We start from the raw sequence: 22,063 nt of genomic DNA, 5'->3' as shown, positions 1-22,063 counted from the left end.
TGAATGTTGGCCTCTCTTGGTAGGTTGGGAAAGTTCTCCTGGATAACATCCTGAAGAGTGTTTTCCAGCTTGGTTCCATTCTCCCCGTCACTTTCAGGTACACCAATCAAATGTAGATTTGGTCTTTTCACATATTTCTTGGAGGATTTGTTTGTTCCTTTACATTCTTTTTTCTTGTATCTCGTCTTCTCTCTTTATTTTATTAAGTGATCTTCAATCTCTGGTATCCTTTCTTCTGCTTGATCAATTTGGCTATTGATACTTGTGTATGCGTCATGAAGTAATTTTTTTCTTTTTACCTGCTCCTGGATGCCACACTGCAGGATCAGTTGCTGATGAAAAAATGGTTAACTTACGAAAAAGAGACAATAATCCTACATACATATGCAACTAATAACAGAGCTTCAAAATGCATAAAGTGGATATTGGCAGAACTAAAATGAGTTATCTACAATCATGTTGGGTGATTTTAATATCCTTCACTTGGTAATTGATAAAATGAGTAGATTAAAAATATCAGTAAGGATGTAGATCTAAACATCACTTTCAGCAAACTTTAGCTAATTAATAGTTGTAGAACACTACACACAACAACTGCGGAATATACTTTCTTTTTCAAATTCACTTGGAACATTTACTGAGAGAACATATGGTGGCCCATAAAATAATTATTAATACATTTCAAGGGATTGCAATCATACAGAGCATGTCCTCTAAGCACAAAAGAACAAAATTTAAGAAATTTTAAAGCAATATCTAGGAAACCTAAGAATATTTGGAGATTATTTCTAAAAGCTCATGTGGTAAAGAAAATTAATACGAGAAATTAGAAAATATTTGGATTAGATGACAATGAAAATAAAATATATCAAATTTTGTTGGATGTACCTAGGCTAGAGTGTTCATAGATTGGAAAATTCAGTACTAAGATGTCAGTTCATCCCAAAATGATAGATAGGTTCAATGTCATTGAAATAAAAATACTAGTGGATATTTTGTAGAAATCAACAAGATAATTGAAGAACCTAAAAGGAAATTCACAGGACCTAGTAAGTAGCTGAAATAATTTCATAAAAGAGAAAATTAGAGGTCTTAAATTACATGATTTCAAGATTATCAGAAAAGTTACAATAAAGACAGTGCAATACTTGGATAAGGATGCATAAATAGATTTAAGAAACAGTATAGAATAAAGGACATATGTACAAATTTGAAATGAGAATTGACAATGATACAATAATAGTAGAAGACTCTAATACTTCACTTGCAATACTGAATAGAACATCCAGGCAGAAAATCAATTTAAAAATTAACATCAGACTTGAAAAACATTATAGGTCAAACGGACCAAATATACATATACAGAACCTTCCATTCAGGAGTGAAAGAATACATTCTTCTTAAGCACACAGAACATTCTCCAGAACAGATCACATGTTGGGTCACAAAAACAGGTCTTAACAAATTTAAATGGCTGATATCATTCCAAATATCTTTTCTGGATACAGTGGAATGAAACTAGAAAGGAATAACAATTGGATATGGAAAAAAACTACAAACGTGAAAACTAAACAACACACTCTTGAGCAATCATTGAATCAAAGAGGAAATCAAAAGGAAATTTTAAAATCTCCAGACAAACGAAAATGCAAGTGCAACACACTTAAGTGTATGGCATGCAGCAAAAGAAGGGAGTTTTAAAAGGTAAGTGTGTAGCAAAATGCCCGCATTAAAAAGATACCATATAAACAACCTAACTTTCTACTTTAAAGAACTAAAAACAGAACAAACTAGGTTCAAAGTTATTAGAAGGAGAGAAATGAATAGTAGAGAAGAAATGAAACAGAGAATAGAAAAACAAAAGAAAAAATCAATAAAACAAATACTTGGCTTTTTGAAAAGATGAAATCAGTAAACTTTTATCTAACAGAAAAAAGGAGAGGAGACTTAAATAAATAAAAGCAGAAATGATAGAAGAGGCATTACAATGATTGCCTCAGTAATAAGAAGGATCATAGGGGCTGCTATGAACAATTATATGCCAACAAATTGGATAACCTAAAAGAAATGGATATATTCCTAGAAATATACAACCTATCAAAACTGAAGCAAGAAATAGAAAGCAGTAACGAAGAGAGCAATAATGAGTAAGGACATTGAATCAGTAAACAAGAACCTCCCAACAAAGAAAAATCCAGGATCAGCTGCCTTCAAAGGTGAATTCTAACAAACATTCAAGGAAGAATTAATACCAGTCCTCTTAAACTCTTCCAAAAAATAGAAGAGAGAACAGTTCCAAATTCATTTTATGATACCAACATTACCATGATACTAAAGCCAAAGACATAACAAGAAAAGAAAACTACACACTAATAACTCTAATGAATCCAAACAGAAAAATCTTCAGTGAGATGCCAGCAAACCAAACTCAATGGCATATTAAAAGTATTGCACACCAAGTGGGATTTGTTCTTGGGATGTAAAGGTGGTTCAGCATACACAAAACAATACATGTGATATACCACATTAACATAAAATGAACAACAGAAACCACTTGATTATCTCAACTGATGCAGAAAAATCATCTGACAAAAGTCAACATATGTCCATGACAAAAACTCTCAACAAAATAGTTATAGAAGAAACTTACCTCAATGCCACAAAGTCTACATATGAAAAACTCACAGCTAGCATCATAATTAATGAGAAAAAACTGAAAGCTTTTGCTCAAAGATCTGGTACAAGGCAAGAATGCTCATTCTCACTACTTCTATTGAACATAGTACTGGAATTTGAAACCAGAGCAATTAGACAAGAAAAAGAAAAAAAAGGTACTCATAATGGAAAGAAATAAGTAAAATTATCTGTTAGCAGATAACATGATCATATATATAGAAAACTCTCAATACTCAATGACAACTGCAAACTGTTAAAGCTAATAAACAAATTCAGTAAAGTTGCAGCATATGATATAAAAATACACAAAATGGTGGCATTTCTATACATTAACAAGGAACTATCCAAAAAGGAAATTAACAAAAATTCTCATTTACAATAGCAATAAAAAGAATAAAATACTTAGGAATACACCAAAGAAGTAAAAAACTTTGCTATGGTTTAAATGTGACCCCCCAAAGTCCATGCGTTGGATACTTAATCTCCAATGTAATAGTGTCAGTAGGTGAGACCTTTTTAATTTTTTAATTTCTATATTTTATACAGATGGGGTCTTGCTATGTTGGCCAAGGTAGTCTCGAACTCCTGGTCTGAAGCAATCCTCCTGCCTCGGCCTTCCAAAGTGCTGAGTTTACAGGTGTGAGACACCTGGTCAAGCCACAGTTGAGACCTTTAAGAGATAATCAGGTCATGAGGGCTCTGTCTGGATAAATAGATTAATGCCACTATTGCAGGAGTGGATTAGTTATTGTGGGAGTGGACTCCTAATAAAAGGATAAGTTTAGCCCCATTTTCTCTCTGTCATTAGTGTTTACTTGCCATGTGATGCTTTCTACTATGTTATGACCCATAGTGTAAATAGATGACCAAGCAGATGCCAGAGTCATTGCCTTGGACTTCCCAGCCTCCAGAACCATGAGCCAAATAAATCTCTTTTCTTTGGAAATTACCCACTCTGGGGTGTTTTGTTATAGCAGCAGAAAATGAACTAAGAAAGATGTGCACACTAAAAAGTATAAAACATTGATCTAAGAAATTAAAGAATACACAATGAAAAGACTTCCCTTGTTCATGAATTGAAATAATTAAAATTGTTAAAATACCCATGCTACCAAAAGTGATCTATGTAGTCAATGCAATCCCTATTAAAATCTCAGTGGCATTCTTTACAGAAGTAGAAAAAAAAAAAAAACTTGTATAGGAACACAAAAGACCCCAAAAAGCCAAATCAATTTTGAGAAATAACAAAGATAAATATTTTCCACTTTCTGATTTTATAATATATCACAAAGCTATGGTAATCATAACTGTATGATACTGGAATAAAAACAGACACATATATCAATGCAACTGAATAGAGATATATAAATCTACACATTTTCCATCAACTGATCTTCAACAAGAGTGCAAAGAACACACAATAGGGAAAGGATAGTCTCTTCAATAAATGATGTTAAAAAATTAGATAACCACTTGCAGAAGAATGAAATTAGATCCTTATCTCACAGAATAAACAAAAATCAACTCAGAATGGATTAAAAACTTAACTGTAAGATCTGCAACTCTAAAACTACCAGAGGAAAACATAGAGAAAAAGCTTATTGAAATTAGTCTTGGCACAGATTTTTTGGTCGTGACACCAAAAGCGTACGTAGCAAAAGCAAAAACAGACAAGTGGGCTTGCATCAAACTAAAAAGCTTTGCACAACAAAGGAGAAATTGACAGAGTTAAAAGGCAATCTATAGGATGGGAGGAAATACTTGCAAACTATATATCTGATAAGGGGTTAATATCCAAAAAATACAATAAACTCATATAACTCAACAGCAAAATAAATAAATACATAATAAAAATAAAATAATAATAATAATAATAATAATAATATAAAAATAATATGATTTCAACAATGGGCAAAGGACCTGAATAGACATTTCTCAAAATAAGATACACAAATGGCCAACAGGTGCACAAAAAAGTTGCTCAACATCACAAATCATCAGAGAAATGCAAATGAAAACCACGATGAGATATTACCTCACAACTGTTAAAATGATTAACAAAAAGATGAAAGATGAAAAGCACTGGCTGGGTGTGGTGGCTGACGCCTGTAATTCTAGCACTTTGGGAGGCTGAGGCGGGCAGATCGCTGGAGCCCAAGAATTTGAGACCAGCCTGGGCAACATGGTGAAACCCCATCTGTAATAAAAACACAAAAACTGAGGTGGGAGGGTCACCTGAGCCTGGGGAGGTCGAAGCTGCAGTAAGCCATGATTGCTCCACTGCATATTCCAGCCTGGGTGACCGTGCGAGACTTCATCTCTAAATAAATAAATAAATAAATGTTGGTAAGGATGTGGATACTAAGATGTCAGCTCACCCCAAATGATATATAGATTCCATGCTCTTCGCTCTCGAACCTTGAAACTACATCACTGGTTTGCCTGGGTCTCCAGCTTGCAGATGGCAGATTATGGAATTTCTCAGCCTTCATAATTATGTGAGCCAATATCTTATAATAATAAAGCATATATGTGTAAAATGAATCATATATAGGTAGAAAGACAGATACGTGCATACATACATAACTCCTGTTTTCTCTGGAGAACCCTCTCTAATATACCTGGGGCAAGAGATTCTGGGTGGAGACATACAATGGCCTAAGGCACTAAGCAGAAGCTGGTGGGAGAGTTCATACTCTTCAGAGCGACTCTCACTGAAAACACATAACCCCAACCCAGAAAACAACTAGTACTGGCAAGGAGGCGGAGAAAGTGAAATCCTTGTGTACTGCCAATAGGAATGTAAAGTGGTACAGCTACTACAGAAAACAGTATGAAGTTTCCTCAAAAATTAAGCATATAGCTAAAATATGATCCAGCGATTCCACTTCTGGGTTTAAACCCAAAAGAATTGAAAGCAGGAACCAGAACAGATATTTGTGTATCAATGTTCCTAGGACCATTATTCACAGTAGCCAAAAAGTGAAAACCACCAAAATATTCAGAGATGAGAATATGGATAAACAAAATATAGTCTATAGTCTATATATACAATGAAATATTATCCAGTATTAAAAAGAAATGAAATTCTGATACATGCTACAACATGGATGAACCTTGAAGAACAAATTTTTGTTTTTGGTTAAATGAAATAAACCGAAAACAAAAGGCAAATAATATATGATTCTACTTACATCAGGGATCTGGAATAGTCAAATCATAGAGAAAGAAAGCAGAGGCCGGGCGTGGTGGCTCGTGTCTGTAATCCCAGCACTTTTGGAGGCTGAGGTGGGCAGATTGCCTGGGATCAGGGAAGTTGCAGTGAGCTGAGATTGCACCATTCCACTCCAGCCGGGGCAACAAGAATGAAACTCTGTCCGTGCCACCCCCTCCCCCTCAAAAAGAAAAAGAAAGAAATATTCAGGTAATGAAAAAGAAGCCATAAAGGATGAATAGAGGGGAACAAAAGATGTGACACTAAGCAAACAAGAAGTAAAGTGATATATGTAAATCCAACTGTACAATTACAGCATTAAATGTGAATGGATTAAACAATCAAAACGAAGAGATTGTCAAATTAACTTTAAAAAACAAGACCAACTATATGCTGTGTATGGGATGCACTTTAGATTTCAAGATACAAATAAGTTGAAAGTAAAAGGATAGAAAAAGATGTATCATGGAAATAGCAACCATAAGAAAGCTGAAGTGGCTATACAAATACTCAAAAAATAGACTTTAAAACAAAAAAAAAGCTACTAGAGATGAAGAGGGATATTTTATATTGATAGAAGGGTCAATCCATTGGGAAGATTTGGCAGTTATAGACACATGCACATAAAAAGAGACCCCAAAATACATGAAACAAAAATTGATAGAATTGGAGGGAGAAGTAGGCAATTCAGCAATAATATTGGAGGCCGAGCATGGTAGCTCACATCTGTAATCCCAGCACTTTGGGAGGCCAAGGAAGGAGCACTGCTTGAGGCCAAGAGTTTGAAACCAGCCTGGGCAACATAGTAAGACCCCGTCTCTACAAAAAATTTTAAAATTAGCTCGATGTGGTGGTGCATGTAGTCTCAACAACCTGGGAGGCTGAGGTGGGAGGATTGCTTGAGTCTGGAGAAGGTCAAGCTTGCTATAATCACACCATTGCATTCCAGCCTGAATGAAGGAGTGAGACCCTGTCTCAAAAAACAAAAACAAAAACCAATAACAGTTGGAGACTTCAATGCCCCATTTTCAATAACAGATAAAACAACTAGGTAGAAGAATAAAAAAAAAAACTGGGACAACACTGTAAACCACCTAGATTTAATAGATACCTATTGAACATTCTGTCCAACAACAGCAAAATATTCATTTTTCTTGTGCACAAGGAACATTCTACAGGAGACACTATGAGACACTATACACGAGGTCATAAAACAAGCCTGAGTAAATTTAAAAGGATTGAAATTATACAAAGTATGTTCCCTGACCACAGTGAGATTATAAATGGATAGCATATAGAAATTCAAAGCATCCAAAATAGCCAAAGAATGTTTAAAAAGTGCAAAATTGGAGGACAATTTCCTGATTTGAAACTTACTGTAACACCACAGCAATCAAGGCTGTGTGGTAGAGACAAAAGGATAGACACATAATCAATGGAATAGCACTGACAGTCCAGAAACAAATATTCACATTTATAGTCAATTGATTTTTGAGGAGGGTGGGGAAAGAAGAGTCTTTTCAAAAGCAGTGTGGAGTCACTGGATATGGTGCTGAGTCACATGGACAAAAGAATAAACTCAGATCCCTACCTCACAGCGTACATAAAAAATTAACTCAAAATGGATCACAGACCTAAAAGAGCTAAAACTATAAAACTCTTAGAATAAAACATGAGTAAATCTTCATGACTTTGGAGTAGGTGATGGTTTCTTAGATATAACACCACAAGCATACGCAATAAAAGAACAAAATAGATAAATTGGATTTTATCAAAATGTAAATCTTCTTTTTTTTAACAGTTTAAGTTCTGGGATACATGTGCAGAACATGCAGGTTTGTTACATGGGTATACATGTGCCATGGTGGTTTGCTGCACCCATCCAGCTGTCATCTACATTAGGTATTTCTCCTAATGCTATCCCTCCCCTTGCCCCCCACACTCCAACAGGCCCCGGTGTGTGATGTTCTCCTCCCTGTGCCAATATGTTCTCATTGTTCAACTCCCACTTACGAGTGAGAACATGCAGTGTTTGGTTTTCTGTTCCTGTTTTAGTTTGCTGAGAATGATGGTTTCCAGCTTCATCCATGTCCCCGCAAAGAACATGAAATCATTCTTTTTTATGGCTGTACAATATTCCATCAGTTTTCTCAAGCTGAGGTCAGTCAGCTTCAGCACATTATATGTGAAGATTTACAGTGCTTGAGTGAACAGGGCTTTCTATCTTAAATAGCTGAGACTGCTGATATCCAAGTGACCCTGGGGCCCACTCCAACTTGGCCCAGGAATCAGCCCAGAGCTCCAACTTCTGTGGTCTCCTGCCCTTTCACTGTAGACCTTGCCACCTATTCTCAGTCTTCTCCATCAAGTCCTAATGAGATCGGTTTTCTTTGGCACTGTTCTTCACTGAAGCTGCTAGAGCTGAAGTTTGAGATGGAAAAACTTCCCTCATTCACGGAAGACTGAGCTGATGGGACTGCCTAATTTCTCCTGGCCAGTCAAGCAGACAAACAATGTTCAAGGCCTCTAGGGAAGGCCTTCGTAATGTAGGATCTAGGTCCTGGCAGATTCCTGCCCCTCTTACATTGCTATTAAGTAATAAGTCAACTGAGTTGACCTTCTGAAGCATGAAATGATCCCAGGAGTATGTCTAGGATAGAGTGTGTGCAGAAGGCTTGGGATGGCTGTGGAGAATGTTGGACATGGGTCAATCAAATGCCTGCATACTGAGAGGTGATTGATGTGTGAAGTCTGAGAGTAGAGCTTTTAGACATAATTCTGAAGATCAATCCGTGTGCTGATTTTCCTGGACAGTTGTTTGAGAATCAAGGCCAAGCCCAGGCAAATGTTCAGTTCTGAGTGTGATGCTTTTGTTTTCACAACCATGAAGCCTGCTTGTATGTAACACATTGTGTTATTTATTAGACTATTTAAATATCTCAAGCCAAAGATATTGGTACTGAACAACATAAAATAATTTTTTGGATAAAACAGTACTCTGACAGAGATGAAAAATAAATTCATAAAAATTTCTTAAAAATGGCAGTTAGCCTTACATTAAAATATCAGTTGAAGTAAGAGTAAAAAGTTACCTATGAAATTGTATCAGTTGCTATAATGCATTTAAGTAACATAATAAAAATAAAAATGGTACCATATATAATTAACAATGTTTATGACAATGTAAGCTCAGATCTGAATCTTCGTTTTTGGTTTTGATTTCTTGTATTCAATTATAAATAAGATAACAATGCCATATTCATTTATATATTAACTGCTTTAAAACTCAAAGATTTCAATTTATCATTTTTAATTCTGGCTCTTTTATTTAATTATTTTGTGAAGAAAACTAAAAATTGAGTTGTAAGATAAATTAAATAGCTGGCAGTATATACTGATTTTTACCTTTCAAACTTTTACTTCTTCCTTTATTCAATCACTTGTTCATGGAAATGTTTGAGTACATACTCTGCTACCCAGCTCTATTCTCACTGGTAAGGATACCAGGACTATAAATGAGATTTCATCCCCAACTTGGGGGAAGTCACAATTTCATGTAATACACAGACAGTGAATAATACGACATTACAAGTACAACAATCAAGATATGAACACCAATTTGTAACACAAGGAGATGGTGACTAACTCTCAGAGGGAAACCTGGAAAATTCCGTGGAGAAAGAGGTGTTTAAAAGTCTAGCAGTTCCTCAAAGACTTAAACATACAGTTACCGTGTGACTTTGCAAATATACTCCTGTATACTCCAGAGAACTGCAAACATATTGTCCACATAAAAACTTGTACACAACTGTTCATAGCAGCATTAATCAAATAGCCCCAAAGCAGAAAGAACCCAAACATCTGTCAACTGATAAATGGATAAATAGAGTGCATGATATACAGTGGAATATTATTTGGCAATAAAAAGGAATGAAGTACTGACACATGCTTCAACATGGATGAACCTTAAAAATAATATGCTAACTGAAAGCCAGTTATAAGAGCCATGTATTATATGATTGTGTATATGAAATGTCTAGAATAGGTAAATCTATAGAGACAGAAACTAGCCTACAGTTGGAGGCAGGGGAGGGGGGATTAACTGCTAACGGGTGCAGAGCTTCTTTGGAGGTGACTAAATGACCTAAAATTGGTGATGGTTGCATATCCCCGTGAATACACTAAAAACCATTTAATTATATACTCAGTAGATGAATTGTATATTTAAACTATATCTCAACAGACCTGTTTTATATTAAAGTAGTTCATGTATATGAAGCTTTTAGAACAATGCCTGGCACATAGTAAGTGTTATATGAAGGTTAGTTATTATTATGATAATGATGATATAAAATATAAACTAAAGAAGAGACCACGTTACACCTGCAAGATTGTTAAATAGTTCAGCATCACACAGTAACAGCCAGAATGTCTACAATCAATCATTCTACCCCGTAGGTAGAATGTAAATTTGTGCAGTTTCATTGGCAGACAGGTGACTTTACTTATTAGAATAAAAACACTTATGCTTTTTGACTCAATAATTTTAAAGAATTTATATTTATTATAGCATGGTTTATATTACAAAGATATCTAAATAATTATCAATAGGTGTCTGATTAAATAAATGAAGATAAAACCAAATAAGAAAATCTTATGTGACCCAAAGAAGAAAGAAACAAAATAACTCTTTCTCAAGGAGCTAATCTCTAAGACATATTCTCAGGTGAAAAATATAAATTGCAGAAGACTGCTCATGGTATGCTGACATTACTGTAAAAAGTAAGTTGTATGTGTGTGGATAAATACATACACATGCACACATTTACAAACACATTTATGCTTGTGTGTTCATAGACTTTTCTGGAAGGGTAAACTTTATAAGAAGGGAAACTAGCAGCATAACTAGGGGATTGGAAGTCTTAGGTCAGAGAAAGATTTTGTTTGGTTGTACATAATTTTGTAGTGTTTGAAATTTCGATTTTAGTGTTTTTGTTTTTGGTTAACAACAGATTGCTTTTTCAACTAAAGAGTTAGTTAGAAGAAGAGGCTGAACAACGTGGCTCACACCTGTAATCCCAGCACTTTGGGAAGATGAGGCAGCAGGCTCACTTGAACCCAGGAGTTCAAGACTGCCTGGGCCACACAGGGAGACCTCTAGCTGTACAGAAAGAAAAAAAAATTTCAGTGAGCCAGGTGTGGTGGCACATGCTGGTAGTCCCAGCTACTCAGGAAACTGGGGTAGGAGGATTGCCTGAGCCTGGGAGGTAGAGGCTGCAGTGAGCCATGATTGCATCACTTGCACTCCAGCATGTGTGACAGAGCAAGACTTCATCAAAAAAATAAATAAACAAAAATAAAAAAAATAAAGAAAGGAAGGAAGGAAAAGAAAGAAAGACAGAAAGAAGAGAAAGATACTATGCCAGCAAAATTTCCAATCAAAAGAAGTTGTCCTCCACTTTTCTAACCCAGATTTGGGCTACGTAAACTTAATTATGTGTCTGTGTCTGTGTGTGTGTGTGTGTGTTTGTGGTTTTGTGGTTGTAGTTTCATAATTAATATATCTAGTGAAAGTTTAAAATAAAAGGAACCCTGCTTTCTCCCCCATTTGACACTGGATCATCTTTTACTCAGTGTTGTTAATTCACCCAACAACTATTGGCTAAGAATCCCCTAACTTCCCAGCACCATTAGATACTATGGGAAATACCACAGACAGGGAAAGAACAATACCTTCCTTCAGGTTACTTATGGTTGAACAAAAGAAACAAGAAAGCTCAGATCTGGCCCAGTGCCTCACGCTAGTAATACCAGCACTTTGGGAGGCTGAGGCAGGTGGATCACTTGAGCCCAGGAGTTTGAGACCACCCTGGGCAGCGCAAGACCCCCATCTCTACTAAAAATACAAAAATTATCCGGGCATGATGGCGCACACCTGTGGTCCCAGCTACTCAGGAGGCTGAGGTGGGAGAATTGCTTGAGCCTGGGAGTTTCAGGCTGCAGTGAACCCTGATTGTGCTACTGGACTGCAGCCTGGGCAACAGAGTGAGACCGTCTCAAAAAAAGAAAAAAGAAAGCTCAAGTAACAATATAAGAGTTTAGAGTTTATTCATTCATCAAGTCAATTCTGTTTCAAGCCTGTTACAAGGGCTTTTTTGGGATATTACAATATCACCAGGAAGTCAGCAGGGGGCATCTCAAACTCATCTTCTGCTAAATGGGGCTAAGCTCGTTTTCAGAGCAGGCCTTTGACATGGGTCTGAAGTAATCTCTGAATGTGAAACCATCAGCAAAAAACATTCATGATGTTCCATATTCCAATCATTAACTGGGTCTCAAAGTTTTCTTTAATATTCTACATGGACTTAAATTTTTAATTTTGTTTTGTTTTGAAAAGAGGGGAACTACTCATAAACGAACGTGAATTAGAAATCCAGTGGGTTATTTGTGGGATATTCTTTTTGTGTGTGTGTGAGTTGTGCTCCCCCTTGGTTCCCCAGTTCCTCTGGGACATCATCTGGATAGTGTGCTCTATTCTTTTTCTTTTCTTTGTTTCTTTCTTTCCTTTTTTTTTTTTTTTTTTTTTTTTGAGACAGAGTCTCACTCTGTCGCCCAGGCTGGAGTCCAGTGGTGTGATCTCAGCTCACTGCAACCTCCACCTCCTGGGTTCAAGCAATTCTGGGGCCTCAGGCTTCTGACTAGCTGGGATTACAGGCACCTGCCACCACACCTGGCTAATTTTGTATTTTTAGTAGAGACGGGGTTTCACCATGTTGGCCAGGCTGGTCTTGACTCCTAACTTGGCCTCCTAAAGTGTTGGGATTACAGGCACGAGCCACCGCGCCTGGCCATGCTCTTTACTTTTCCCCTTAACATGAAGTCTCTTCCTGGAGGCATTATTGCAATGCACTGGCTTTTTAAAGAACTCTCTCTTTTTAAAAATTATTTTGAAGTTTACCTTCTTAATTTTATTCAGACAAATCTTTTAATGATGATTATATTATTTCTTCCTCTCTCTTTATGTAGTTTTGCTTTTCTATTGTTTTTGGAAAGGGGAAGGGCATGAACATCCCCAACTCAGGAAAACTAAAATCTTTGAAATGTGTCCAGGTCATTCTACACTGTAACTTTATGGTTTGAAGAAGTTCTCCCCACATCCCACCATATTTCCAGGTCCAAGAGCTGCCAATCTCAACTTCATCCTTACCTTCAGCAACACATTATCATCTCTGTTCGGAGCCAGTTTGTGCTACAATTCAAAGGACAGATGTGAGTGGGTAGTGGTGGGAAAGCCTTTTATGACAACTTTTAGTAAACATCTTTGTTTTTTCTTATTTAAAAAGTCAATAGATTTTAGAATATATTTTAATATTTATGACTTTTTATTTATACTTTTTATTTGTACTAGTATGTTTTCTTACATTAATTATACTTTTTATAAGGACAAGATCCGACTCAGTACTGATATTCTTTAGAGCCTACTTACACATTTCATTGTATTTTACTTTAGTAAGAAAGCCACAAAATAAAAATCTACATTAAAATATGTGTGTACAAAAAAATCTGATTCCCAGCCTATTCCTGTTTTCAATTGCTGCAACATTAAAATATAGCACATCGAATACATTTTTCTTCTCTCCTAGGATCGCCAAAGAAAAAACATCTTATGATTTGTGGTTGTTGTTATTTAATCTTCCCTGAGTTTCATCTGACCTCATCTGTAGAAAGAGAATATTATTGAGTTTGGAGTACTTTTGTAATGATTAAACGCAGTAGAAGATGAAAAGTGCCAAGCGCAATTAGCAGGCCTTCAATCAAAATAAGCTAGCTAGCTAGCTGGCTGGCTGGCTAAATAATGCTTCCCTACATCCAGAATTTCCAGTTGTTTCATTAGACATGCACATTCGACTTTTTACTTAGGTCATTTTAAATGAGTCCCAGTGGCAAGTGTCCTGCTATAGGGATACTGTTAGCTTCTTCTCACCTAAAACTTAGTTTGCTCCAAAAGAAATGCCAATTATGGAAAAAGTGAAGCCTTGAGCTACTAAAGGCCGAGGAACCTCGCCAAAGTTTGGATGAGTCGCTTCACTAATGCACATGCAATTCTGACCTAGAGATCATGTGAGTTTCTGCGTTAGAAGGCAGGCACCTGATCGCTCCCAGTGCAGCCAATCCGGAGAGAGCGTTGCCGCCACACCCACCTGCTCCGCGCTGGCCCTGGGAGAGTAGCCAACCTGTCTTGCTTTTCTTTTTTTTTTTAAACCAGGCTAAGCTGCTGTAAATTAAGTCTTCCCGGAAATCTCTGCAACTCTATTGGACGTGCTAATGGCACAGTTCACTCCAAACTGGATTCATATTTAAATATTACATATCCTCCAACTCTTTTGAGTGCTTTAATTTTGTTATCTGGTTAGCCTGGGAAATCATTTTTAAAATACCTTATAAGTATCGGACTTTCCCTTAGCAATTACATGAAATCTCCTTGCAGTTTTCTGAAAGGCACAGAAGTGCAGTTTCGTTTGGTTGTCTTATCAAAGGATATTTATGCATGAAAATAGGCTGCAGGAGTATTCTATATAAGACAGCAGGCATTTCTGCACGTCTGTTTATATGCCATTCACACCATGAACACATCCAACGCAATTGTACTCATCTTCTGTCATTTTTTAAAATTAGAGTTTACTACATGATTTTTGGAGGACGGCCACATTATAGTTATTCATCCCTTGCATGGTCTGTTCTGCCACTTCTAGAGTTCTGCGAAGTTTAATTTTTGGCAGGTTTCAAGATTCTCTACATACTTTGTAGGATAGAGTGAACGTGCACAGTATATTGTGTAGTAATTGCAATACAAGATGGTGTGTTGTGTTGTGGCACGGAATGCATCAACTTAAAGATAGAACTGTTGTGCAGAATAGAGACCTTTGAAATATTGGTATTATCAACTGTTATTTCATTTTTTGACAAAAACTTAAAAAGTGAGCCCAGTTTTTTAAAAAGCTTTTCATTGTTCTAAACTACAATTGTGCATTGTGTGTTTGTGTGTGTGTGATGGAGGGTGGGATAAGTAAAAGGGGACATTAAAAATATTCAGACCATAAATATAGTAGATTGGAGGTTCTGATTTGATGAGCCAGTTTCTCAGCCATAAACTGAGAGGGGGTTGGGGATACACTTCATTGTCCTTCCCGGCTAATATAAATCCCTTATATTTAAAAAGATATTTAAAAGTATTCCAAGCATTTTGGCAGAAAAGCATAGTATCCAATGTTATTTTGTTCTTATTTTATGCGCATGCCTCTTATCCACTTAAAAATAGCTTTGTTGACCTATAATTTACACACTATATAATTCTCCCATTTAAAGTGCACAATTCTGTTGCTTTTAGTATATTTCCAGAGTTGTACAGCATAAGCATAATGTAATCTAGAACATTGTCATCAACTCCCCCCAAATCTCTCTATTCTTCCCTTCCCCTATTAATTACCCAGCCCCAGGCAACCACTGATCTAGTTTTGGTCTCTACAGATTTGTCTATTTGTGGACACTTTAAATGGAATCATACAATATGTGTCTTTTGTGACTATCTTCTTTCACTTATCATAACTCAATACGGCTTTAGATTATTTGACCTCGATGTTCTGCCTCTGAACATAAAATATTATCCTTGCATCCCTTGATGAGTTTGAGGATTGAGAATAATTTGCATGAGACAAAAATTAGAAACTAGTTAGAGCAAGTAGGCTTTTCTCCATCACATAAGCTGATTCATCTTGCCAATGTTAAAACACCAGATTGTACAAGCACAAGCTGGGACGCAATGTGTGTCCCTGTATCCCTACATTGACTTTGCGGGGGTGGGGGTGGGGTGCGGGGTGAGTGAGGGAGGACTGCAAGTGACAAACAGGATTCATCAAAAGAGAGGTGTATTAACGTGCCGATCAAATGTAATTTAACAGCTAAACTTTCCCTCCTTGGAAAACAGGTGATCGTTGAGTATTTAACATGAATGGATATAAACCTGTATTTGGTGCTTAGACAGGGGGTCCCGGGTAGAGTGGAACCCCTTAAGCTAAGCGAACAGGAGCCTAACAAAGCAAATTTTTCCGTCTGCCCTTTCCCCTTCTTCTCGTTGGCAGGGTTGATCCTCATTACTGTTTGCTCAAACGTTTAGAAGTGAATTTAGGGCCCTCCCCCCAACTTATGATTTTATAGCCAATAGGTGATGAGGTTTATTTGCATATTTCCAGTCACATAAGCAGCCTTGGCGTGAAAACAGTGTCAGACTCGATTCCCTCTCTTCCTCCTCCTCAAGGGAAAGCTGCCCACTTGTAACTGCCCTGCCCTCCCCTTTAAAGGGCGACTTGCCCAGTGCCAGACCGCGGCTCCAGCCCTCTCCAGCCTCCGGCTCAGCCGGCTCATCAGTCCGTCCGCGCCTTGCAGCACCTCCAGAGGGACGCGCCCTGAGATGGAGAGCAAAGCCCTGCTCGTGCTGGCCCTGGCCGTGTGGCTCCAGAGTCTGACCGCCTCCCGCGGAGGAGTGGCCGCCGCCGACCGTAAGTTTCGCGCGGAAACTCCCCTCCACCTGCAGACCCGGCGGGTGGCCACTGCCACCCGAACTAAGGATGCGAAGAAGGAAGTTGGAAGGGGCTGTGGATGCGCCCGGGGGCTCTCCCAGCCTGGGCTCTCCCAGCCTGGGCTCTAGCCCCGAAACTGTCCCTGGAGTGGGATCCAGGAGGGGCCGGGAGGGAATCTCCTCCCGATCGTGAAGCGGCGGCCCCCAGTTCCCGCTTTTTCTCTCTCCCGGGTTCCCGCGCTATCCCTTCCACTCTGGCTGGGACCGCGTTCCCGGGCGCTCGGGCTCCGCCGGGGAGGTTCCGGGGTGTGAGGGGCGGGACGGCGGAGGCGGGGAGTAAGGGCCCGGCTGGCGGTGACCTGCAGTCACCTCGCTGCCGGAGGGGCCCTGGAATGAAAGGCGCGCGGGCCAAGGTGACCTCGGCTTGGCTGGCGCTGCGGCTCAGCCCTCGCCCGGGGGCTCGCGGGCCGACTGTGACCCCTTCTGGGGAAGCCGGGGCGCGGGGAGGCGTTCCGGGCATCTCAGCCGCACGGGGCGCAGTGGGTGTCGGGGTGGAGAAAGGACGCGTGGCGCGGAGTCCTGGGGACCCGGCGTCCCACCCGCTCTGGAGCGCCCAGGACTCTCTCCAGCTTCCAGGCTCGCATGCCCCTCTTTTCTTAGTGCCCTAAGAACCCAGCGAGGAGCTGACTCTCCCGAAACCGTGGCGCAACCACCAGCAATCTGTGGTCGCCCACTCGGGGGTTGCCAGGTCTGCACTTGGCCACCCTTCCTGTCCTGGGGGCTGAGGCCAGCTCCGGGCGCCCGGCCCCGCGGCTCGGCGGCGAGCACGTGGGGTTGCCGGGCGCCGCGGGGAGGCAGCGGGCACAACCGTGGTCATCGCCGCCAGGGAACCGCCCGCTCGCTGGGGTCCAGGCGTTCGGGGCCAAATGAGAATGTCTCAGACCTGTCCACAATGGAGGCAGCCTGCTTAATTAGAACCTCGATTCAGTTAACATGCAACAGCAACATAGAGAGCAGCTGAAGCCATTCATAACAAGCGCCAACATTCCTTTTTTCTTCCTTGCTGGAATTGCAATTAGGGCGGTGTCGCTTGGGTGTGCTCTCAGGCGGCACGTCCCCAGAGGTTCAAGTTATGATCCAGTCTGTCCATGGCTTTGATTACCGCTGAACGTTTGTTTTATTTTGGCATTAATTTGTGAAATATTTTTGTTAGGTTAAAAAAACAAAAAGTTGGCAGGAAGCAGTGGCTCACCCATGTAGTCCCAGCACTTTCGGAGGCCGAGGCCGGAACACAGCTTGACCCCAGAAGTTCGATATCAGCCTGGGCAACACAAGGAGACACCGTCTCTATTAAAAAAAAAAAAAAAAATACAAAAATTAGCCGGGCGTGGTGGCCGGTGCCTGTGGACCCAGCTAGTCAGCAGGCTGAGAGATCACTTGAGCCAGGGAGTTTCAGGAGACTGCAGTGAGCTGTGATTGCCTCACTGCACTGCATCCTGGGTGACAGTGAGACCCTGTGCCACGAAAAAAAACAAAAAACAAAACAAAAAAAACCCACTAAGTATAGATTCCAACAAAGCAAAATTGGATAAGAAAAAAAAGTATGGCCGGGCGCGGTGGCTCACGCTTGTAATCCCAGCACTTTGAGAGGCCGAGACGGGCGGATCAGGAGGTCAGGAGATCGAGACCACGGTGAAACCCTGTCTCTACTAAAAATACAAAAAAAAAAATTAGCCGGGCATGGTGGCGGGCGCCTGTAGTCCCAGCTACTCGGAGAGGCTGAGGCAGGAGAATGGCGTGAACCCGGGAGGCTGAGCTTGCAGTGAGCGGAGATTGCGCCACTGCGCTCCAGCCTGGGCGACAGAGCGAGACTCCGTCTCAAAAAAAAAAAAAAGAAAAAGAAAAAAAAGTATCTTTTCTATTGGATCAGTTTGAAAACACTGGAGAGTTGATGAGAAAGTCTTCAACGACTTATGTGGGGTATGTTTCGTATGTTTCCCTTCGTACTGCTTAAAGCTGACAAGAAAATGGTAGGAGCCAACTCCAAATTCTTATTTCAGAAAGCACACCATAGAATAACGTTATTTTCATCGCAAAACAAGCACCGAAATATGTCAACACATTCAAGTTTTTGCTAGGCTCCCTTACAGGTTCAAGACTCCCTAAACTCTTGGGAGTCAGTGTCACCTCTCTGGGTTTAGGTTCCTCAACTCTGCAATGAGTTTGGATGAGGCCAATGTTCTCTGAGGCTAGTGTAACTCTTGCCTCTTTAAGTGGACACTTATGTGATTAATTACTTTAACTGAGTTGTAGCCAACACATGCTTTTCCTGGCTGTAAATATAATTAAGAAAGGATTATTTCGAAGTAGACTGGAAACGATGCCCTCCCATCCCCTCCACTTTCACTCTACGCACCCAATATATCATGCCTCTCCCATCACAACAACTTTCTCCCTCTTTCCCCTCCACATGCATTCATCTAGGACGGTAAGAATTTCAGGGAGAGAAAGATGTCACCGTGGTAGAAAGACAGGGAGCACCTCCGCTGGGCTCTTGAGTTTACTTATTCATTCTGGATTCTTTCTAACAAGAATATGACGACCAGAGGCACTGTCCTCAGGCACTTTGTCCTGGGAGCCACCACCATCTCTGCATGGCCCCAATTAGGAAATGTGAAGAGCTAGGAGAGGGAGAGTATGGTCAGTGTTTAGCAGCCTAAGTTCCACGTGACTGGCCATCGTGAATTTCCAGGCTGTCTTCTGAGTTGAACAAGATGACAAAGGAGAGCAAAATAGCAGATGTCACTGAAGGAGAGCTCAGCGAGGGAGTGATTGATTAATAGCTGTATTGAAAGGTGGGAGTCAGGTACGGGGGAAGAGCTGCGATGGAAAATTTTCGCTTTCTTTCAGCAGCTTATTTTTAACTGAGCTTTCTGTTCTTACTTTATTATGGAGGAAAGATTGGGCCATACAGTTTACTGCCTTATGCCAGATTGTTCAAGAAAGTGCCTTGCAACTTACAACATTTTGCAGCTAGTTTCTTCTGTGACCACCACAAAGACTGCATTGACTTAAATATGAAGATGTTCCAGCCATCAAAATGATGGTTGGTGACGATTTTGGATCACAAAGTGTAAGGGAAGTATTCAAGACATGGGTATCCCGATTTTTTAAGGTCTGGATGAAGAAACCATTTGGATTTACTCATAAGGTAAATTCCAACTTTTATGGCAATAAAAACAACAAAAACACTTATCAGTGTAAAGCTTTGGGATCATTTATCCATTAAATGAGTTTGTCACCACAGTGAACTAACTACCTTTTATCAACACAGACTTTCTAACCTGGGAGTAAAATCTTTGTCACAGTGCTTTTGTCACATTCTGTCTTTGCAAAAGTTGAAGGCTCCGTTAGTTTCTGAAGGACGAATAGGATAGGGTTCCAACTTACTCAGAGGCTAAGAGTTTGAAATTTACTCTGAACAATGTCTGTTCACTAGACTGCGTGACTGCACTTTGCTGTCTTGTGGTCATTTTAAGATTGTCTGTGTGCACTGACACCATTTGCGTACTCAACAATAGATATCTACTAGGAAGGAAGGAATGGATTATCTTAGGTGCTATATATATATGTGAGTTCTGCTGGAAGTGAGCCTATTAAACTTGTGCCAATTCATTCCTTTTGTTCTTCCCAGACTGTTCTCTCAGAATGATCAAATGCTATCTAAGTAGTGTGGTGATTTTGACTGTGTGAATGAATAAAACAAAGTGTCTCCCACCATTATTTGACAGTAGAATAGAACAAAGATGACCCAGTTGGCGTGGCCACACTTTGTCTAATCCAGCCACCTTGCTCACAGCACTCAACCCACTTTGGTGTGCGCGCTCATCTGTATTTTCGGAAATGCTGAAGTCTCTTTCTATGCAGTCAGGTAGGGGTAATACCATTCTGCCTTGGATTAATTTGAGTGTAGTACAAAGTTTAGAGAAGCTTTTAAGTAGCATGAAAAGTCGGATGCTTTCGGAGGGATGGTGGTGAAGGTAGGTAAATGGAGCTACATTTAGAGATCCTCAACAGCCCTTCATTCAAGATACAGTTATCACGACAATAATGTACCTTTGAAAAAAAATTGGCTGCAGAATTAATTATGGTGAAAAATCATATAGGAGTTAGCACTTACATTTTAACTAAAAAGAATAGCGTCCCCATGTTTATTCAGCCTTCCCTCCAATAAAACAATTGTTGGCAAAGTAACCATGGACTTTCATTGTGTTAGTTTGAGACAACTGGATGTTTCCATTTGCCATCCTCAGCAACAAGAAGAAAGTAGTCTCAGATTAACCATGTAAACATGTTGTATTTCACTTAAAAAATCTTGACTTAAATATGCCTATGTGATGACACTCAACAAAATTATTTCATTAACCAGTCCACATGATCTCTTTAAATAATGATGGCTTATTCACACTTGATGGTTTAATTCAGTGGGGCAATTTTAACACACATCTCTGAACCTATTTTTTAACCCCTCTTTTCAGTAGTGTGGAAGGTTAGCCCTAATATTGGAGAAAATTCAGGGTAAAATTCAGGTGGTTCATACAGGATTTATTTTTACTATTCCATTAATAAAACATATTTTATAAAAATAAAAAGTAGGCTGGCGCAGTGGCTCACGCCTGTAATCCCAGCATTTTGGGAGGGTGAGGTGGGTGGATCATGAGGTCGGGAGTTCAAGACCAGCGTGGCCAGGATGGTGAAACCCCATCTCTACTAAAAATACAAAAATTAGCCAGGCGTGATGGCAGGAGCCTATAATCCCGGCTACTCGAGAGGCTGAGGCAGAGAATGGCTTGAACCCAAGAGGCAGAGGTTGCAGTGAGCCAAGATTGTGCCACTGCACTCCAGCCTGGGCGACAGAGCAAGACTCCATTTCAAGAAAGAATAATAAAATAAAATGAAATAAAGTAAAGCTGCATGTTAGATAAGTCAAGAGCATTATTTACATTAGAATATCTGAACAGACCAATCAATTCAGTCTGATCATGATATTGATGTTTTTCTTCACCAAATCGACCACATCAGTAATTCAGTTTGCTCTTCGATATCCTACAGACACTGCCTGAGTCGATAACTATGACTATCAGTCTCAGAGAGCAAATGAATTACTGAGGAAGCCCTTTAGGAGTGAGAGAAAAGGGGAGAGAGAGAGAGAAAGGGGTGGGGGGTTAACAGGAGAACAGAAATTCCAAAGAGAATTGCATTCTCATTGAGTTCTTGTACCTCATGTCATTGCATAAATGTTCATCTTACTCACGTGATGATTTTGATCTGCCTTTAAAGCACTATCTGTTGCTTTCCCGGGATGCTCAACGCTTCCCTCTTTCTAGCAACAAGAATTACCACTCTTCCCCTCTATACATTTATCTTTCTCTACGTGCTTTAACTTCTCAGCCTAATTTCGTCTCTGTGAGTTATTATCTATGTTAGAATAAATTCTTTGTCTTTGTTTATGCACTCAGATTTGTAGTTATTTATTTAGGAATTTAGGAATAAAGATTCCATAGTCAGGAAAGGCATAATTTATAACTTGCATGTTA

The 22,063-nt window shown here is 39.5% G+C and overlaps 1 protein-coding gene and 1 long non-coding RNA gene across 2 annotated transcripts in view; one reads left to right on the top strand and one right to left on the bottom strand.

The window, feature by feature from the left end:
• Window positions 1–22,063, bottom strand: part of LOC134736385 (uncharacterized) — a 236,396-nt gene that overhangs the window by 64,921 nt on the left and 149,412 nt on the right. The gene's annotated exons all lie outside the window — the stretch shown is intronic.
• The window catches only part of LPL (lipoprotein lipase), a 28,562-nt gene continuing 22,649 nt past the window's right edge, over window positions 16,151–22,063 (top strand). Inside the window, exon 1 of the mRNA XM_055286474.2 lies at window positions 16,151–16,446. Coding sequence (XP_055142449.1) covers window positions 16,359–16,446 — 88 coding nt within the window. The 5' untranslated portion in view covers window positions 16,151–16,358. The remainder of the gene's footprint in view (window positions 16,447–22,063) is intronic.

This window comes from Symphalangus syndactylus, chromosome 1 (assembly GCF_028878055.3).
Source record: "Symphalangus syndactylus isolate Jambi chromosome 1, NHGRI_mSymSyn1-v2.1_pri, whole genome shotgun sequence".
Lineage (NCBI taxonomy): Eukaryota > Metazoa > Chordata > Mammalia > Primates > Hylobatidae > Symphalangus > Symphalangus syndactylus.
The sequence above is the reverse complement of the archived record's forward strand: the minus strand, read 5'-3'. Positions and strand labels throughout refer to the sequence as shown.